The 17,173-nt window shown below is 47.8% G+C and overlaps 1 protein-coding gene and 33 non-coding genes across 34 annotated transcripts; all 34 read left to right on the forward strand.

The window, feature by feature from the left end:
• Positions 1-349: 349 nt before the first annotated feature.
• Positions 350-422, forward strand: TRNAT-CGU (transfer RNA threonine (anticodon CGU)). Its single transcript has one exon. It is a non-coding gene; the product is annotated as a tRNA-Thr (tRNA).
• A 636-nt stretch (positions 423-1,058) lies between these two features.
• On the forward strand, positions 1,059-1,131 carry TRNAM-CAU (transfer RNA methionine (anticodon CAU)). Its single transcript has one exon. It is a non-coding gene; the product is annotated as a tRNA-Met (tRNA).
• Positions 1,132-1,530: 399 nt separating this feature from the next.
• Positions 1,531-1,603, forward strand: TRNAM-CAU (transfer RNA methionine (anticodon CAU)). The gene has a single exon. It is a non-coding gene; the product is annotated as a tRNA-Met (tRNA).
• Positions 1,604-1,767: 164 nt separating this feature from the next.
• Positions 1,768-1,840, forward strand: TRNAM-CAU (transfer RNA methionine (anticodon CAU)). The gene has a single exon. It is a non-coding gene; the product is annotated as a tRNA-Met (tRNA).
• Positions 1,841-2,003: 163 nt separating this feature from the next.
• Positions 2,004-2,076, forward strand: TRNAM-CAU (transfer RNA methionine (anticodon CAU)). The gene has a single exon. It is a non-coding gene; the product is annotated as a tRNA-Met (tRNA).
• Positions 2,077-2,948: 872 nt separating this feature from the next.
• Positions 2,949-3,021, forward strand: TRNAM-CAU (transfer RNA methionine (anticodon CAU)). The gene has a single exon. It is a non-coding gene; the product is annotated as a tRNA-Met (tRNA).
• A 163-nt stretch (positions 3,022-3,184) lies between these two features.
• TRNAM-CAU (transfer RNA methionine (anticodon CAU)) lies at positions 3,185-3,257 on the forward strand. The gene has a single exon. It is a non-coding gene; the product is annotated as a tRNA-Met (tRNA).
• Positions 3,258-3,422: 165 nt separating this feature from the next.
• TRNAM-CAU (transfer RNA methionine (anticodon CAU)) lies at positions 3,423-3,495 on the forward strand. Its single transcript has one exon. It is a non-coding gene; the product is annotated as a tRNA-Met (tRNA).
• A 163-nt stretch (positions 3,496-3,658) lies between these two features.
• Positions 3,659-3,731, forward strand: TRNAM-CAU (transfer RNA methionine (anticodon CAU)). Its single transcript has one exon. It is a non-coding gene; the product is annotated as a tRNA-Met (tRNA).
• A 400-nt stretch (positions 3,732-4,131) lies between these two features.
• Positions 4,132-4,204, forward strand: TRNAM-CAU (transfer RNA methionine (anticodon CAU)). Its single transcript has one exon. It is a non-coding gene; the product is annotated as a tRNA-Met (tRNA).
• A 163-nt stretch (positions 4,205-4,367) lies between these two features.
• On the forward strand, positions 4,368-4,440 carry TRNAM-CAU (transfer RNA methionine (anticodon CAU)). Its single transcript has one exon. It is a non-coding gene; the product is annotated as a tRNA-Met (tRNA).
• A 162-nt stretch (positions 4,441-4,602) lies between these two features.
• TRNAM-CAU (transfer RNA methionine (anticodon CAU)) lies at positions 4,603-4,675 on the forward strand. The gene has a single exon. It is a non-coding gene; the product is annotated as a tRNA-Met (tRNA).
• A 400-nt stretch (positions 4,676-5,075) lies between these two features.
• Positions 5,076-5,148, forward strand: TRNAT-CGU (transfer RNA threonine (anticodon CGU)). Its single transcript has one exon. It is a non-coding gene; the product is annotated as a tRNA-Thr (tRNA).
• Positions 5,149-5,784: 636 nt separating this feature from the next.
• Positions 5,785-5,857, forward strand: TRNAM-CAU (transfer RNA methionine (anticodon CAU)). The gene has a single exon. It is a non-coding gene; the product is annotated as a tRNA-Met (tRNA).
• A 399-nt stretch (positions 5,858-6,256) lies between these two features.
• Positions 6,257-6,329, forward strand: TRNAM-CAU (transfer RNA methionine (anticodon CAU)). The gene has a single exon. It is a non-coding gene; the product is annotated as a tRNA-Met (tRNA).
• Positions 6,330-6,493: 164 nt separating this feature from the next.
• Positions 6,494-6,566, forward strand: TRNAM-CAU (transfer RNA methionine (anticodon CAU)). The gene has a single exon. It is a non-coding gene; the product is annotated as a tRNA-Met (tRNA).
• A 163-nt stretch (positions 6,567-6,729) lies between these two features.
• TRNAM-CAU (transfer RNA methionine (anticodon CAU)) lies at positions 6,730-6,802 on the forward strand. Its single transcript has one exon. It is a non-coding gene; the product is annotated as a tRNA-Met (tRNA).
• Positions 6,803-7,674: 872 nt separating this feature from the next.
• On the forward strand, positions 7,675-7,747 carry TRNAM-CAU (transfer RNA methionine (anticodon CAU)). Its single transcript has one exon. It is a non-coding gene; the product is annotated as a tRNA-Met (tRNA).
• Positions 7,748-7,910: 163 nt separating this feature from the next.
• TRNAM-CAU (transfer RNA methionine (anticodon CAU)) lies at positions 7,911-7,983 on the forward strand. The gene has a single exon. It is a non-coding gene; the product is annotated as a tRNA-Met (tRNA).
• A 165-nt stretch (positions 7,984-8,148) lies between these two features.
• Positions 8,149-8,221, forward strand: TRNAM-CAU (transfer RNA methionine (anticodon CAU)). The gene has a single exon. It is a non-coding gene; the product is annotated as a tRNA-Met (tRNA).
• Positions 8,222-8,384: 163 nt separating this feature from the next.
• On the forward strand, positions 8,385-8,457 carry TRNAM-CAU (transfer RNA methionine (anticodon CAU)). The gene has a single exon. It is a non-coding gene; the product is annotated as a tRNA-Met (tRNA).
• A 400-nt stretch (positions 8,458-8,857) lies between these two features.
• TRNAM-CAU (transfer RNA methionine (anticodon CAU)) lies at positions 8,858-8,930 on the forward strand. The gene has a single exon. It is a non-coding gene; the product is annotated as a tRNA-Met (tRNA).
• Positions 8,931-9,093: 163 nt separating this feature from the next.
• Positions 9,094-9,166, forward strand: TRNAM-CAU (transfer RNA methionine (anticodon CAU)). The gene has a single exon. It is a non-coding gene; the product is annotated as a tRNA-Met (tRNA).
• Positions 9,167-9,328: 162 nt separating this feature from the next.
• TRNAM-CAU (transfer RNA methionine (anticodon CAU)) lies at positions 9,329-9,401 on the forward strand. Its single transcript has one exon. It is a non-coding gene; the product is annotated as a tRNA-Met (tRNA).
• A 400-nt stretch (positions 9,402-9,801) lies between these two features.
• Positions 9,802-9,874, forward strand: TRNAT-CGU (transfer RNA threonine (anticodon CGU)). Its single transcript has one exon. It is a non-coding gene; the product is annotated as a tRNA-Thr (tRNA).
• Positions 9,875-10,749: 875 nt separating this feature from the next.
• On the forward strand, positions 10,750-10,822 carry TRNAM-CAU (transfer RNA methionine (anticodon CAU)). Its single transcript has one exon. It is a non-coding gene; the product is annotated as a tRNA-Met (tRNA).
• Positions 10,823-10,986: 164 nt separating this feature from the next.
• TRNAM-CAU (transfer RNA methionine (anticodon CAU)) lies at positions 10,987-11,059 on the forward strand. Its single transcript has one exon. It is a non-coding gene; the product is annotated as a tRNA-Met (tRNA).
• A 164-nt stretch (positions 11,060-11,223) lies between these two features.
• Positions 11,224-11,296, forward strand: TRNAM-CAU (transfer RNA methionine (anticodon CAU)). Its single transcript has one exon. It is a non-coding gene; the product is annotated as a tRNA-Met (tRNA).
• A 164-nt stretch (positions 11,297-11,460) lies between these two features.
• Positions 11,461-11,533, forward strand: TRNAM-CAU (transfer RNA methionine (anticodon CAU)). The gene has a single exon. It is a non-coding gene; the product is annotated as a tRNA-Met (tRNA).
• Positions 11,534-11,934: 401 nt separating this feature from the next.
• TRNAM-CAU (transfer RNA methionine (anticodon CAU)) lies at positions 11,935-12,007 on the forward strand. The gene has a single exon. It is a non-coding gene; the product is annotated as a tRNA-Met (tRNA).
• A 164-nt stretch (positions 12,008-12,171) lies between these two features.
• On the forward strand, positions 12,172-12,244 carry TRNAM-CAU (transfer RNA methionine (anticodon CAU)). Its single transcript has one exon. It is a non-coding gene; the product is annotated as a tRNA-Met (tRNA).
• Positions 12,245-13,116: 872 nt separating this feature from the next.
• Positions 13,117-13,199, forward strand: TRNAL-CAA (transfer RNA leucine (anticodon CAA)). The gene has a single exon. It is a non-coding gene; the product is annotated as a tRNA-Leu (tRNA).
• Positions 13,200-13,350: 151 nt separating this feature from the next.
• TRNAM-CAU (transfer RNA methionine (anticodon CAU)) lies at positions 13,351-13,423 on the forward strand. Its single transcript has one exon. It is a non-coding gene; the product is annotated as a tRNA-Met (tRNA).
• Positions 13,424-13,883: 460 nt separating this feature from the next.
• LOC142803113 (uncharacterized) lies at positions 13,884-15,071 on the forward strand. Its single transcript, XM_075888217.1, has one exon. The coding sequence runs from the start codon at positions 13,884-13,886 to the stop codon at positions 15,069-15,071; it is 1,188 nt and encodes a 395-aa protein (XP_075744332.1).
• The last annotated feature ends 2,102 nt before the right edge of the window (positions 15,072-17,173 follow it).

The following is a 17,173-nucleotide window of genomic DNA, read 5'->3' on the forward strand; positions in this document are numbered from 1 at the left end:
GGTGCGCTGTCTGGAGCAGTAATGAATGTATGTTGCTGAATTTTCCTACTTTTTCGACCTTTAACTTGTGGGAACTATTGATACCGGTTGTGTTTCCCAGTGACACCTGTCCGCCTCGGAAGCGCAGTAGGCAGCGCGTCAGTCTCATAATCTGAAGGTCGTGAGTTCAATCCACACGCAGGGTAAAGGTGGTACAGATTTTTTGTTTGCTTATGAGAGTTTAATTAGGTCGTGAGCGGCGCGCTGTCACGAGCAGTAATAAATGACTGTTGCTCGGTTTTCTTACTGTTTCAATTTTTAACTTGTGGAAACTATTGATACCGGTTGTGTTTCCCAGTGACCCCTGTCCGCCTCGGTAGCGCAGTAGGCAGCGCGTCAGTCTCGTAATCTGAAGGTCGTGAGTTCAATCCTCACCCGGGGCAAAGGCGGTGCAGATTTTTTTTGCTCATGAGAGTTTAATTAGGTCGTGAGGGGTGCACTGTCTTGAGCAGTATTGAATGACAGTTGTTCGGTTTTCTTATTTTTTCAACCTTTTTTTTTGTGGGAACTAATGATACCGGTTGCGTTTCCCAGTGACCCCTGGCCGCCTCGGTAGTGCAGTAGGCAGCGCGTCAGTCTCATAATCTGAAGGTCGTGAGTTCAATCCTAAGGCGGGCCAATGTCGATGCAGTTTTTTTGTTTGCTTATGAGAGTTTAATTAGGTCTTGAGGGGTGCGCTGTCTGGAGCAGTAATGAATGACTGTTGCTGAGTTTTCTTACTTTTTCGACCTTTAACTTGAGGGAACTATTGATACCGGTTTTGTTTCCCAGTGACACCTGTCCGCCTCGGTAGCGCAGTAGGCAGCGCGTCAGTCTCATAATCTGAAGGTCGTGAGTTCAATTCTCACCCAGGCCAAAGGCGGTGCAGTTTTTTTGTTTGCTTATGAGAGTTAATTAGGTCGTGAGGAGTGCGCTGTCAGGAGCAGTAATGAATGACAGTTGCTCGGTTTTCTTAATTTTTCAATTTTTAACTTGTGGGAACTATTTATACCGGTTGTGTTTCCCAGAGACACCTGTCCGCCTCGGTAGCGCAGTAGGCAGCGCGTCAGTCTCATAATCTGAAGGTCGTGAGTTCAATCCTCACCCTGGGCAAAGGCGGTGAGGTTTTTTCTTTGCTTATGAGAGTTTAATTAGGTCGTGAGGGGTGCGCTGTCTGTAGCAGTAATGAATGACTGCTGCCTAGTTTTCTTAAGTTTTCGACCTTTAACTTGTGGGAACTATTGATACCGGTTGTGTTTCCCAGTGTCACCTGTCCGCCTCGGTAGCGCACTAGGCAGCGTGTCAGTCTCATAATCTGAAGGTCGTGAGCTCAGTCCTCACCCGGGGCAAAGGTGGTGCAGTTTTTTGTTTGCTTATGAGAGTTTAATTAGGTCGTGAGGGGTGTGCTGCCTGAAGCAGTAATGAATGACTGTTGCTGAGTTTTCTTACTTTTTCGACCTTTAACTTGTGGGAACTATTGATACCTGTTGTGTTTTCCAGTGACACCTGTCCGCCTCGGTAGCGCAGTAGGCAGCGCGTCAGTCTCATAATCTGAAGGTCGTGAGTTCAATCCTCACCCGGGCCAAAGGCGTTGCAGTTTTTTTGTTTGCTTATGAGAGTTTAATTAGGTCTTGAGGGGTGCGCTGTCTGGAGCAGTAATGAATGACTGTTGCTGAGTTTTCTTACTTTTTCGACTTTTAACTTGAGGGAACTATTGATACCGGTTGTGTTTCCCAGTGACACCTGTCCGCCTCGGTAGCGCAGTAGGCAGCGCGTCAGTCTCATAATCTGAAGGTCGTGAGTTCAATTCTCACCCGGGCCAAAGGCGGTGCAGGTTTTTGTTTGCATATGAGAGTTTAATTAGGTCGTGGGAAGCGCGCTTTCAGGAGCAGTAATGAATGACAGTTGCTCGGTTTTCTTATTTTTTCCACCTTTAATTTGTGGGAACTATTGATACCGGTTGCGTTTCCCAGTGACCCCAGTCTGCCTCGGTAGCGCAGTAGGCAGCGCGTCAGTCTCATATTCTGAAGGTCGTGAGTTCAATCCTCACCCGGGGCAAAGGCGGTGCAGTTTTTTTGTTTGTTTATGAGAGTTTAATTAGGTCGTGAAGGGTGCGCTGTCTGGAGCAAAAAATAAATGACTGTTGCCGAGTTTTCCTACTTTTTCGACCTTTAACTTGAGGGAACTATTGATACCGGTTGTGTTTCCCAGTGACACCTGTCCTCCTCGGTAGCGCAGTAGGCAGCGCGTCAGTCTCATAATCTGAAGGTCGTGTGTTCAATTTTCACCCGGGCCAAAGGCGGTGCAGTTTTTTGTTTGCCTATGAGAGTTAATTAGGTCGTGAGCAGTGCGCTGTCAGGAGCAGTAATGAATGACAGTTGCTCGGTTTTCTTAATTTTTCAATTTTTAACTTGTGGGAACTATTGATACCGGTTGTGTTTCCCAGAGACACCTGTCCGCCTCTGTAGTGCAGTAGGCAGCGCGTCAGCCTCATAATCTGAAGGTCGTGAGTTCAATCCTCACCCTGGGCAAAGGCGGTGAGGTTTTTTCTTTGCTTATGAGAGTTTAATTAGGTCGTGAGGGGTGCGCTGTCTGGAGCAGTAATGAATGTATGTTGCTGAATTTTCCTACTTTTTCGACCTTTAACTTGTGGGAACTATTGATACCGGTTGTGTTTCCCAGTGTCGCCTGTCCGCCTCGGTAGTGCAGTAGGCAGCGCGTCAGTCTCATAATGTGAAGGTCGTGAGTTCAATCCTCACCCAGGCCAAAGGCGTTGCAGTTTTTTTGTTTGCTTATGAGAGTTTAATTAGGTCTTGACGGGTGCGCTGTCTGGAGCAGTAATGAATGACTGTTGCTGAGTTTTCTTACTTTTCGACTTTTAACTTCAGGGAGCTATTGATACCGGTTGTGTTTTTCAGTGACACCTGTCCGCCTCGGTAGCGCAGTAGGCAGCGCGTCAGTCTCATAATCTGAAGGTCGTGAGTTCAATTCTCACCCGGGCCAAAGGCGGTGCAGGCTTTTGTTTGCCTATGAGAGTTTAATTAGGTCGTGGGGAGCGCGCTTTCAGGAGCAGTAATGAATGACAGTTGCTCGGTTTTCTTATTTTTTCAACCTTTTATTTGTGGGAACTAATGATACCGGTTGCGTTTCCCAGTGACCCCAGTCTGCCTCGGTAGCGCAGTAGGCAGCGCGTCAGTCTCATATTCTGAAGGACGTGAGTTCAATCCTCACCCGGGGCAAAGGCGGTGCAGTTTTTTTGTTTGTTTATGAGAGTTTAATTAGGTCGTGAAGGGTGTGCTGTCTGGAGCAAAAAATGAATGACTGTTGCCGAGTTTTCTTACTTTTTTGACCTTTACCTTGAGGGAACTATTGATACCGGTTGTGTTTCCCAGTGACAGCTGTCCGCCTCGGTAGCGCAGTAGGCAGCGCGTCAGTCTCATAATCTGAAGGTCGTGAGTTCAATTCTCACCCGGGCCAAAGGCGGTGCAGTTTTTTGTTTGCTTATGAGAGTTTAATTAGGTCGTGAGGAGTGCGCTGTCATTAGCAGTAATGAATGACAGTTGCTCGGTTTTCTTAAATTTTCAATTTTTAACTTGTGGGAACTATTGATACCGGTTGTGTTTCCCAGAGACACCTGTCCGCCTCGGTAGCGCAGTAGGCAGCGCGTCAGCCTCATAATCTGAAGGTCGTGAGTTCAATCCTCACCCGGCGCAAAGGCGGTGACGTTTTTTCTTTGCTTATGAGAGTTTAACTAGGTCGTGAGGGGTGCGCTGTCTGGAGCAGTAATGAATGTATGTTGCTGAATTTTCCTACTTTTTCGACCTTTACCTTGTGGGAACTATTGATACCGGTTGTGTTTCCCAGTGACACCTGTCCGCCTCGGAAGCGCAGTAGGCAGCGCGTCAGTCTCATAATCGAAAGGTCGTGAGTTCAATCCTCACCCGGGGCAAAGGCGCTGAAGTTTTTTGTTTGCTTATGAGAGTTTAATTAGGTCGTGAGGGGTGCGCTGTCTGTAGCAGTAATGAATGACTGCTGCCTAGTTTTCTTATTTTTTTCGACCTTTCATTTGTGGAAACGAATGATACCGGTTGCGTTTCCTAGTGACCCCTGTCCGCCTCGGTAGCGCAGTAGGAAGCGCGTCAGTCTCATAATCTGAAGGTCGTGAGTTCAATCCTCACCCGGGGGAAAGGTGGTGCAGTTATTTGTTTGCTTATAAGAGTTTAATTAGGTCGTGAGGGGTGCGCTGTCTGGAGCAGTAATGAATGACTGTTGCTGAGTTTTCTTACTTTTTCAATTTTTAACTTGTGGGAACTATTGATACTGGTTCTGTTTCCCAATGACACCTGTCCGCCTCGGTTGCGCAGTAGGCAGCGCGTCAGTCTCATAATCTGAAGGTCGTGAGTTCAATCCTCACCCGGGGCAAAGGTGGTGCAGTTTTTGTTTGCTTATGAGAGTTTAAATAGGTCGTGAGTGGTGCGCTGTCTGAAGCAGTAATGAATGACTGTTGCTGAGTTTTCTTATTTTTTCAACCTTTAATTTGTGGAAACGAATGATACCGGTTGCGTTTCGCTGTGACCCCGATCCGCCTCGGTAGCGCAGTAGGCAGCGCGTCAGTCTCATAATCTGAAGGTCGTGAGTTCAATCCTCACCTGGGGCAAAGGCGGTGAGGTTTTTTCTTTGCTTATGAGAGTTTTATTAGGTCGTGAGGGGTGCGCTGTCTGGAGCAGTAATGAATGTATGTTGCTGAATTTTCCTACTTTTTCGACCTTTAACTTGTGGGAACTATTGATACCGGTTGTGTTTCCCAGTGACACCTGTCCGCCTCGGAAGCGCAGTAGGCAGCGCGTCAGTCTCATAATCTGAAGGTCGTGAGTTCAATCCACACGCAGGGTAAAGGTGGTACAGATTTTTTGTTTGCTTATGAGAGTTTAATTAGGTCGTGAGCGGTGCGCTGTCACGAGCAGTAATAAATGACTGTTGCTCGGTTTTCTTACTGTTTCAATTTTTAACTTGTGGAAACTATTGATACCGGTTGTGTTTCCCAGTGACCCCTGTCCGCCTCGGTAGCGCAGTAGGCAGCGCGTCAGTCTCGTAATCTGAAGGTCGTGAGTTCAATCCTCACCCGGGGCAAAGGCGGTGCAGATTTTTTTTGCTCATGAGAGTTTAATTAGGTCGTGAGGGGTGCACTGTCTTGAGCAGTATTGAATGACAGTTGTTCGGTTTTCTTATTTTTTCAACCTTTTTTTTTGTGGGAACTAATGATACCGGTTGCGTTTCCCAGTGACCCCTGGCCGCCTCGGTAGTGCAGTAGGCAGCGCGTCAGTCTCATAATCTGAAGGTCGTGAGTTCAATCCTAAGGCGGGCCAATGTCGATGCAGTTTTTTTGTTTGCTTATGAGAGTTTAATTAGGTCTTGAGGGGTGCGCTGTCTGGAGCAGTAATGAATGACTGTTGCTGAGTTTTCTTACTTTTTCGACCTTTAACTTGAGGGAACTATTGATACCGGTTTTGTTTCCCAGTGACACCTGTCCGCCTCGGTAGCGCAGTAGGCAGCGCGTCAGTCTCATAATCTGAAGGTCGTGAGTTCAATTCTCACCCAGGCCAAAGGCGGTGCAGTTTTTTTGTTTGCTTATGAGAGTTAATTAGGTCGTGAGGAGTGCGCTGTCAGGAGCAGTAATGAATGACAGTTGCTCGGTTTTCTTAATTTTTCAATTTTTAACTTGTGGGAACTATTTATACCGGTTGTGTTTCCCAGAGACACCTGTCCGCCTCGGTAGCGCAGTAGGCAGCGCGTCAGTCTCATAATCTGAAGGTCGTGAGTTCAATCCTCACCCTGGGCAAAGGCGGTGAGGTTTTTTCTTTGCTTATGAGAGTTTAATTAGGTCGTGAGGGGTGCGCTGTCTGTAGCAGTAATGAATGACTGCTGCCTAGTTTTCTTAAGTTTTCGACCTTTAACTTGTGGGAACTATTGATACCGGTTGTGTTTCCCAGTGTCACCTGTCCGCCTCGGTAGCGCACTAGGCAGCGTGTCAGTCTCATAATCTGAAGGTCGTGAGCTCAGTCCTCACCCGGGGCAAAGGTGGTGCAGTTTTTTGTTTGCTTATGAGAGTTTAATTAGGTCGTGAGGGGTGTGCTGCCTGAAGCAGTAATGAATGACTGTTGCTGAGTTTTCTTACTTTTTCGACCTTTAACTTGTGGGAACTATTGATACCTGTTGTGTTTTCCAGTGACACCTGTCCGCCTCGGTAGCGCAGTAGGCAGCGCGTCAGTCTCATAATCTGAAGGTCGTGAGTTCAATCCTCACCCGGGCCAAAGGCGTTGCAGTTTTTTTGTTTGCTTATGAGAGTTTAATTAGGTCTTGAGGGGTGCGCTGTCTGGAGCAGTAATGAATGACTGTTGCTGAGTTTTCTTACTTTTTCGACTTTTAACTTGAGGGAACTATTGATACCGGTTGTGTTTCCCAGTGACACCTGTCCGCCTCGGTAGCGCAGTAGGCAGCGCGTCAGTCTCATAATCTGAAGGTCGTGAGTTCAATTCTCACCCGGGCCAAAGGCGGTGCAGGTTTTTGTTTGCATATGAGAGTTTAATTAGGTCGTGGGAAGCGCGCTTTCAGGAGCAGTAATGAATGACAGTTGCTCGGTTTTCTTATTTTTTCCACCTTTAATTTGTGGGAACTATTGATACCGGTTGCGTTTCCCAGTGACCCCAGTCTGCCTCGGTAGCGCAGTAGGCAGCGCGTCAGTCTCATATTCTGAAGGTCGTGAGTTCAATCCTCACCCGGGGCAAAGGCGGTGCAGTTTTTTTGTTTGTTTATGAGAGTTTAATTAGGTCGTGAAGGGTGCGCTGTCTGGAGCAAAAAATAAATGACTGTTGCCGAGTTTTCCTACTTTTTCGACCTTTAACTTGAGGGAACTATTGATACCGGTTGTGTTTCCCAGTGACACCTGTCCTCCTCGGTAGCGCAGTAGGCAGCGCGTCAGTCTCATAATCTGAAGGTCGTGTGTTCAATTTTCACCCGGGCCAAAGGCGGTGCAGTTTTTTGTTTGCCTATGAGAGTTAATTAGGTCGTGAGCAGTGCGCTGTCAGGAGCAGTAATGAATGACAGTTGCTCGGTTTTCTTAATTTTTCAATTTTTAACTTGTGGGAACTATTGATACCGGTTGTGTTTCCCAGAGACACCTGTCCGCCTCTGTAGTGCAGTAGGCAGCGCGTCAGCCTCATAATCTGAAGGTCGTGAGTTCAATCCTCACCCTGGGCAAAGGCGGTGAGGTTTTTTCTTTGCTTATGAGAGTTTAATTAGGTCGTGAGGGGTGCGCTGTCTGGAGCAGTAATGAATGTATGTTGCTGAATTTTCCTACTTTTTCGACCTTTAACTTGTGGGAACTATTGATACCGGTTGTGTTTCCCAGTGTCGCCTGTCCGCCTCGGTAGTGCAGTAGGCAGCGCGTCAGTCTCATAATGTGAAGGTCGTGAGTTCAATCCTCACCCAGGCCAAAGGCGTTGCAGTTTTTTTGTTTGCTTATGAGAGTTTAATTAGGTCTTGACGGGTGCGCTGTCTGGAGCAGTAATGAATGACTGTTGCTGAGTTTTCTTACTTTTCGACTTTTAACTTCAGGGAGCTATTGATACCGGTTGTGTTTTTCAGTGACACCTGTCCGCCTCGGTAGCGCAGTAGGCAGCGCGTCAGTCTCATAATCTGAAGGTCGTGAGTTCAATTCTCACCCGGGCCAAAGGCGGTGCAGGCTTTTGTTTGCCTATGAGAGTTTAATTAGGTCGTGGGGAGCGCGCTTTCAGGAGCAGTAATGAATGACAGTTGCTCGGTTTTCTTATTTTTTCAACCTTTTATTTGTGGGAACTAATGATACCGGTTGCGTTTCCCAGTGACCCCAGTCTGCCTCGGTAGCGCAGTAGGCAGCGCGTCAGTCTCATATTCTGAAGGACGTGAGTTCAATCCTCACCCGGGGCAAAGGCGGTGCAGTTTTTTTGTTTGTTTATGAGAGTTTAATTAGGTCGTGAAGGGTGTGCTGTCTGGAGCAAAAAATGAATGACTGTTGCCGAGTTTTCTTACTTTTTCGACCTTTACCTTGAGGGAACTATTGATACCGGTTGTGTTTCCCAGTGACAGCTGTCCGCCTCGGTAGCGCAGTAGGCAGCGCGTCAGTCTCATAATCTGAAGGTCGTGAGTTCAATTCTCACCCGGGCCAAAGGCGGTGCAGTTTTTTGTTTGCTTATGAGAGTTTAATTAGGTCGTGAGGAGTGCGCTGTCATTAGCAGTAATGAATGACAGTTGCTCGGTTTTCTTAAATTTTCAATTTTTAACTTGTGGGAACTATTGATACCGGTTGTGTTTCCCAGAGACACCTGTCCGCCTCGGTAGCGCAGTAGGCAGCGCGTCAGCCTCATAATCTGAAGGTCGTGAGTTCAATCCTCACCCGGCGCAAAGGCGGTGACGTTTTTTCTTTGCTTATGAGAGTTTAACTAGGTCGTGAGGGGTGCGCTGTCTGGAGCAGTAATGAATGTATGTTGCTGAATTTTCCTACTTTTTCGACCTTTACCTTGTGGGAACTATTGATACCGGTTGTGTTTCCCAGTGACACCTGTCCGCCTCGGAAGCGCAGTAGGCAGCGCGTCAGTCTCATAATCGAAAGGTCGTGAGTTCAATCCTCACCCGGGGCAAAGGCGCTGAAGTTTTTTGTTTGCTTATGAGAGTTTAATTAGGTCGTGAGGGGTGCGCTGTCTGTAGCAGTAATGAATGACTGCTGCCTAGTTTTCTTATTTTTTTCGACCTTTCATTTGTGGAAACGAATGATACCGGTTGCGTTTCCTAGTGACCCCTGTCCGCCTCGGTAGCGCAGTAGGAAGCGCGTCAGTCTCATAATCTGAAGGTCGTGAGTTCAATCCTCACCCGGGGGAAAGGTGGTGCAGTTATTTGTTTGCTTATAAGAGTTTAATTAGGTCGTGAGGGGTGCGCTGTCTGGAGCAGTAATGAATGACTGTTGCTGAGTTTTCTTACTTTTTCAATTTTTAACTTGTGGGAACTATTGATACTGGTTCTGTTTCCCAATGACACCTGTCCGCCTCGGTTGCGCAGTAGGCAGCGCGTCAGTCTCATAATCTGAAGGTCGTGAGTTCAATCCTCACCCGGGGCAAAGGTGGTGCAGTTTTTGTTTGCTTATGAGAGTTTAAATAGGTCGTGAGTGGTGCGCTGTCTGAAGCAGTAATGAATGACTGTTGCTGAGTTTTCTTATTTTTTCAACCTTTAATTTGTGGAAACGAATGATACCGGTTGCGTTTCGCTGTGACCCCGATCCGCCTCGGTAGCGCAGTAGGCAGCGCGTCAGTCTCATAATCTGAAGGTCGTGAGTTCAATCCTCACCTGGGGCAAAGGCGGTGAGGTTTTTTCTTTGCTTATGAGAGTTTTATTAGGTCGTGAGGGGTGCGCTGTCTGGAGCAGTAATGAATGTATGTTGCTGAATTTTCCTACTTTTTCGACCTTTAACTTGTGGGAACTATTGATACCGGTTGTGTTTCCCAGTGACACCTGTCCGCCTCGGAAGCGCAGTAGGCAGCGCGTCAGTCTCATAATCTGAAGGTCGTGAGTTCAATCCACACGCAGGGTAAAGGTGGTACAGATTTTTTGTTTGCTTATGAGAGTTTAATTAGGTCGTGAGCGGTGCGCTGTCACGAGCAGTAATAAATGACTGTTGCTCGGTTTTCTTACTGTTTCAATTTTTAACTTGTGGAAACTATTGATACCGGTTGTGTTTCCCAGTGACCCCTGTCCGCCTCGGTAGCGCAGTAGGCAGCGCGTCAGTCTCGTAATCTGAAGGTCGTGAGTTCAATCCTCACCCGGGGCAAAGGCGGTGCAGATTTTTTTTGCTCATGAGAGTTTAATTAGGTCGTGAGGGGTGCACTGTCTTGAGCAGAATTGAATGACAGTTGTTCGGTTTTCTTATTTTTTCAACCTTTTTTTTTGTGGGAACTAATGATACCGGTTGCGTTTCCCAGTGACCCCTGGCCGCCTCGGTAGTGCAGTAGGCAGCGCGTCAGTCTCATAATCTGAAGGTCGTGAGTTCAATCCTAAGGCGGGCCAATGTCGATGCAGTTTTTTTGTTTGCTTATGAGAGTTTAATTAGGTCTTGAGGGGTGCGCTGTCTGGAGCAGTAATGAATGACTGTTGCTGAGTTTTCTTACTTTTTCGACCTTTAACTTGAGGGAACTATTGATACCGGTTTTGTTTCCCAGTGACACCTGTCCGCCTCGGTAGCGCAGTAGGCAGCGCGTCAGTCTCATAATCTGAAGGTCGTGAGTTCAATTCTCACCCAGGCCAAAGGCGGTGCGGTTTTTTGTCTGCTTATGAGAGTTTAATTAGGTCGTGAGGAGTGCGCTGTCAGGAGCAGTAATGAATGACAGTTGCTCGGTTTTCTTATTTTTTCAACCTTTAATTTGTGGGAAATAATGATACCGGTTGCCTTTCCCAGTGACCCCTGTCCGCCTCGGTAGCGCAGTAGGCAGCGCGTCAGTCTCATAATCTGAAGGTCGTCAGTTCAATCCCCACCCGGGGTGAAGGCGGTGCAGTTTTGTTGTTTGCTCATGAGAGTTTAATTAGGTCGTGAGGGGTGCGCTGTCTGGAGCAGTAATGATTGACTGTTGCTGAGTTTTCTTACTTTTTCGACCTTTACCTTTTGTGGGAACTATTGATACCGGTTGTGTTTCCCAGTCACACCTGTCCGCCTCGGTAGTGCAGTAGGCAGCGCGTCAGTCTCATAATCTGAAGGTCGTGAGTTCAATCCTCACCCGGGGCAAAGGCGGTGCAGATTTTTTGTTTGCTCATGAGAGTTTAATTAGGTCGGGAGGGGTGCACTGTCTGCAGCAGTAATAAATGACTGTTGCCCAGTTTTCTTATTTTTTCGACCTTTAATTTGTGGAAACGAATGATACCGGTTGCGTTTCGCAGTGACCCCTGTCCGCCTCGGTAGCGCAGTAGGCAGCGCGTCAGTCTCATAATCTGAAGGTCGTGAGTTCCATCCTCACCCGGGGCAAAGGCGGTGTAGTTGTTTTGTTTCTTATGAGAGTTTAATTAGGTTGTGAGGGGTGCGCTGTCTGGAGCAGTAATGAATGACTGTTGCTGAGTTTTTTTATTTTTTCGACCTTTATCTTGTGGGAACTATTGATACCGGTTGTGTTTCCCAGATGACACCAGTCCGCCTCGGTAGCGCAGTTGGCAGCGCGTCAGTCTCATAATCTGAAGGTCGTGATTTCAATCCTCACCCGGGGCAAAGGTGGTGCAGATTTTTTGTTTGCTTATGAGAGTTTAATTAGGTCGTGAAGGGTGCGCTGTCTGGAGCAGTAATGAATGACTGTTGCTGAGTTTTCTTACTTTTTCGACCTTTAACTAGTGGGAACTATTGATACCGGTTGTGTTTCCCAGTGACACCAGTCCGCCTCGGTAGCGCAGTAGGCAGCGCGTCAGTCTCATATACTGAAGGTCGTGAGTTCAATCCTCACCCTGGGCAAGTTTGTTGCAGATTTTTTGTTTTCTCATGAGAGTTGAATTAGGTCCTGAGGGGTGCACTGTCTTGAGCAGTAATGAATGACAGTTGTTCGGTTTTCTTATTTTTTCAACCTTTAATTTGTGGGAACTAATGATACCGGTTGTGTTTCCCAGTGACCCCTGTCCGCGTCGGTAGCGCAGTAGGCAGCGCGTCAGTCTCGTAATCTGAAGGTCGTGAGTTCAATCCTCTCCCGAGGCAAAGGTGGTGAATATGTTTTGTTTGCTTATGAGAGTTTTATTAGGTCATGAGGGGTGCACTCTCTGGAGAAGTAATGAATGACTGTTGCTCGGTTTTCCTACTTTTTCGACCTTTAATTTGTGGGAACTAATTATACCGGTTGCGTTTCGCAGTGACCCCAGTCCGCCTCGGTAGCGCAGTAGGCAGCGCGTCAGTCTCATAATCTGAAGGTCGTGAGTTCCATCCTCACCCGGGGCAAAGGCGGTGTAGTTGGTTTCTTTGCTTATGAGAGTTTATTTAGGTCGTGAAGGGTGCGCTGTCTGGAGCAGTAATGAATGACTGTTGCTGAGTTTTCTTACTTTTTCGACCTTTAACTTGTGGGAACTAATGATACCGGTTGCGTTTCCCAGTGAGCCCTGTCTGCCTCGGTAGCGCACTAGGCAGCGCGTCAGTCTCATAATCTGAAGGTCGTGAGTTCAATCCTCACCTGGGGCAAATTTGTTGCAGATTTTTTTGCTCATGAGAGTTTAATTAGGTCGTGAGGGGTGCACTGTCTTGAGCAGTAATGAATGACAAATGTTCGGTTTTCTTATTTTTTGAACCTTTAATTTGTGGGAACTAATGATACCGGTTGCGTTTCCCAGTGACCCCTGTCCGCGTCGGTAGCGCAGTAGGCAGCGCGTCAGTCTCGTAATCTGAAGGTCGTGAGTTCAATCCTCGCCCGGGGCAAAGGCGGTGAATATGTTTTGTTTGCTTATTAGAGTTTAATTAGGTCGTGAAGGGTGCACTGTCTGGAGAAGTAATGAATGACTGTTGCTCGGTTTTCCTACTTTTCCGACCTTTAATTTGTGGGAACTAGTGATACCGGTTGCGTTTCGCAGTGACCCCTGTCCGCCTCGGTAGCGCAGAAGGCAGCGCGTCAGTCTCATAATCTGAAGGTCGTGATTTCAATCCTAACCCGGGGCAAAGGTGGTGCAGATTTTTTGTTTGCTTATGAAAGTTTAATTAGGTCGTGAGGGGTGCACTGTGTGGAGCAGTAATGAATGGCTGTTGCTCGGTTTTCTTACTTTTTTGACCTTTAATTTGTGGGAACTAATCATACCGGTTGCGTTTCGCAGTGACCCCTGTCCGCCTCGGTAGCGCAGTAGGCAGCGCGTCTGTCTCATAATTTGAAGGTCGTGAGTTCCATCCTCACCCGGGGCAAAGGCGGTGTAGTTGTTTTGTTTGCTTATGAGAGTTTAATTAGGTCGTGAAGGGTGCGCTGTCTGGAGCAGTAATGAATGACTGTTGCTGAGTTTTCTTACTTTTTCGACCTTTAACTAGTGGGAACTATTGATACCGGTTGTGTTTCCCAGTGACACCAGTCCGCCTCGGTAGCGCAGTAGGCAGCGCGTCAGTCTCAAAATCTGAAGGTCGTGAGTTCAATCCTCCCCTGGGCAAATTTGTTGCAGATTTTTTTTGCTCATGAGAGTTTAATTAGGTCGTGAGGGGTGCACTGTCTTGAGCAGTAATGAATGACAGATGTTCGGTTTTCTTATTTTTTGAACCTTTAATTTGTGGGAACTAATAATACCGGTTGCGTTTCGCAGTGACCCCAGTCCGCCTCGGTAGCGCAGTAGGCAGCGCGTCAGTCTCATAATCTGAAGGTCGTGAGTTCCATCCTCACCCGGGGCAAAGGCGGTGTAGTTGGTTTCTTTGCTTATGAGAGTTTATTTAGGTCGTGAGGGGTGCACTGTCTGCAGCAGTAATGAATGACTGTTGCCCAGTTTTCTTATTTTTTCGACCTTTAATTTGTGGAAACGAATGATACCGGTTGCGTTTCGCAGTGACACCTGTCCGCCTCGGTAGCGCAATAGGCAGCGCGTCAGTCTCGTAATCTGAAGGTCGTGAGTTCAATTCTCACCCGGGCCAAAGGCGGTGCAGGTCTTTGTTTGCTTATGAGAGTTTATTTAGGTCGTGGGAAGCGCGCTTTCAGGAGCAGTAATGAATGACAGTTGCTCGGTTTTCTTATTTTTTCAACCTTTAATTTGTGGGAACTAGTGATACCGGTTGCGTTTCCCAGTGACCCCAGTCTGCCTCGGTAGCGCAGTGGTCATTCCACTTCCGGCCGCGACAGCGTACGGACGTGTTTATCATGTGCTCCCGTGTAGGGGCGGTTTCAGCGGCCCGTGTGGGCCGCGGTATCAGGTGTACCGAAAAGCCAGGCGAAGATTTCCAGGTTGTTCTGCCTCAGCTGCCTTCAGGTGATTCTGTTTTGCACACGGTTTTTTTGCACGGAAATTTGAAGGCCAGGCCATATCGAGTGGAGCATGTCCGAGACAGCCTTGCTCGTCTTTCGCTGCTGCCGGAAGTGGTTGCCCTTGGGGCATACCAAATGAATCACGTATGGGCAGTGACGTTCAAGGATGATGAGGGTAAAAAGAAGATGCTGGCGGCGGAGTCATTTGACCTAAAGGACCATCGCTGTATGGTGGTTGACCCCCGTGATCGAGGTGTGCGGCTGAAGTTGTACTGGCTTCTTCATGGCGTGCCGGACGAGGCTGTGCGAGTCGCCTTAACGCCCTACGGAAAAGTGACCGAGATAAGCAGAGATAAATGGAAGGTGCAGGGTTGCAATGACAAAGGTTCAACCACGCGGTCGGTCACGCTGAGGCTACACGCGGGCGTGTCCGTGGACGACCTGCCACACCAACTACGAGTTGCGGAGGACATGGCGCTCGTCGTAATTCCTGGCAGATCACCGCTCTGCCTCCGATGCCGGGCTATCGGACACATTCGACGGGATTGCCGCGTGCCGCGCTGTGGGGTCTGTCGTCGCTATGGCCACGATGACGCCCACTGTGTGAGGTCGTACGCCAGCATTGCGGGCCCAGGCCAAACAGACGAAGTGTCTGAACACCTGATGGATGCCGTGGATGCCGAAGAAGCGAGCAGGGAAGACGGTTGTACGGAAGGCCCTGCCACGCCCCCTGAACAGTCTACTGGGGCCGCACTGGAATCTACCAATGAAGGCGACAAGCACTCTGGTGCGCCAGGAACGAATTTAGACACGGCAGCAGTAGAGGACGACGCTACAGCAGCGAGCAAGTCATCTTCAGCTGCGCGAGAGGGCGGCCCGGAAGCAACGGACGCCGAGATGACCAAGGCCGGTGCTATCGCTTTAAAGCGAGCTCGTGAAACACCTGACGGTACCGGAAATGTTGACACGTCGGCCACCAGTGAACCTCCAACAAAGACGGCGACTGGTCGCCGGCCTACCTTTAAACCACGACCAAACCTGTCGCCTGACCGTAGGGGCACTCAAACGTCGGCCCCGCCGTAGCGGAGGAGACGTTCCGAGGCTTTCTACGCTGAGCACACGCAACCACTGTTGCGACGTGAGTATGACACCTGACGAAACAACCTTCAAGAAATGGCGACTAACTTTAAAACTGGTATTTGCATCGCGACGTTGAACTCAAGAGGCCTGTGTTCGCGCAGGAGACAATGCCAGATTAGTCGCATTTTGTTAGAAAACGACATAGACCTCCTGGCTGTACAAGAAACTAAAATGGAAAGTGAAGAACAAACGGAGCAAATGGTTCAAGTTTTTCGCTCTAGGTACAATGTCTGCGTTTGTCATGCTGTTGGGCGGTCAGGAGGCTGTGTCGTTTTCATACGTAGTAGCATCGCGGTTGTTGAAAATGTGTCTACCTGCGATAGCGGTAGGCTGGTTGTGTGCGACTTCAGTTTTTCTGGACTGCCTTGGCGCGTTGTGTGTGTTTATGCACCGAACAGATCGCACGAACGGGAACTTTTTTTCAGAGCGATTGAAGGGTTCTTGAAAACGGAAAGAAATGTTGTGGTTCTAGGGGATTTCAATTGTGTCTGTAGAGCGGAGGATAAGACAACGAGCTTCAATGTGCGCGATAGAAGCGCTGAGCTGTTGAATAAAATAGTGAACGAGACAGGGCTGGAAGATGTCGGTTATGTAATGACGCGAGAGGGTGAAGTAGGATATACGCACTTTCAAGGTCATTCGCACGCGAGGTTAGACAGAATATATTTGTCGGCAAAGTTGGTGCCACTATGCTCATCTTATCAAACTCAACATCTTAGTTTTAGTGATCACTGTCTGGTCAAGGTCAACATTGGCGAAAAACGTAAGGCTGCGAAGTTTAATTGGTTTCTATGGAAATTTAATGAAAAGCTGCTGCAAGATGAAATATTTGTCACAAAAACCAAAGAATGTCTTTCAAATGCTCTTCGTTTGGAGACCAATAACTTCATAGCTGTGTGGGAGCAAATGAAGTGTGATATAAAGATGATAGCGATTGAAAGAGCCTGTGTATTACGTAATCGGGAAAGGCAACAAGAGAGGCAGTTACAAAGCGAACTAGACTACATGTTAAGCGTAGAAAATGAAGTGCCGGGAAAATTTAAGAAAGAAATAAAGGAGGCGAAAGCAAAGCTCGAATTCATCGACGACGAAAAGTACCGCGGAGCAATGATAAGGGCTCGCACTGAACGGCTGTGGATGGGTGAAACGCCCACTAAGCGAGTGCTCAGTGAAGAAAAGAAACATGCAGCAAACAAAGAGATAAATGAAATTCGATACCGCAATTACATTACCCGGGACCGCGAACAGATAAAGCACGCCTTTGTCGAGTTTTATACGCAACTCCTTAGCCATACAATCAATGACCCCGAACGATTCAAAGAGGACTTTCTGACCCTTATGCCGAGATTGGAAGACTCTGAGCGGGAGCTACTGGAAGTAGAAATCACTGTGGCAGAAATTGAATCAGCTATAGATAACCTGGGTAACGGCAAGTCACCAGGGCCGGATGGGCTTGGTGCTGCCATATACAAACTTTTTAAGACAGAAATGGCACTGGCATTACACCGAGTGATCAGAGAATGCTACGACAAGCAGCAAACACCTCATTCATTTAGGACAGCACACGTAGTATTAATCCCCAAAACTGATGACCCCGCAAAGCTACTTTCAGTGGAATCCTACCGACCTATCAGTTTGAGCAACACTGACTATAAAATATACACGAAGGTCCTAGCAAGACGGCTCCAAAGTGTTGTCACATCCCTTGTCGGCCCGCATCAGACATGTGGGATTAAGGGCAGAACCATATTCACAAATATACACGTAACCAGAAGTATTCTAGAATGCTGTGATGCAAATAATGACCGCGTGGCCATGATTCAGCTAGACCTGCACAAAGCGTTCGATAAAGTTGTACATGAAATTTTGTTTTTATTGCTGGAACATGTGAATGTAGGAACTGTCATTACAGAAGGTGTTAGAATGGTGTATCATGACTGTAGGGCTAATTTAGTAATCAACAAAGAAGTAAGTGCTTCAATTCCTGTGCGCTCGAGCGTGAAGCAAGGTTGTGCTTTGTCGCCACTCCTTTTCGCGCTTTACTT

The sequence above is a fragment of the Rhipicephalus microplus genome, chromosome 3 (genome assembly GCF_043290135.1).
Source record: "Rhipicephalus microplus isolate Deutch F79 chromosome 3, USDA_Rmic, whole genome shotgun sequence".
Classification (NCBI taxonomy): Eukaryota; Metazoa; Arthropoda; class Arachnida; order Ixodida; family Ixodidae; genus Rhipicephalus; species Rhipicephalus microplus.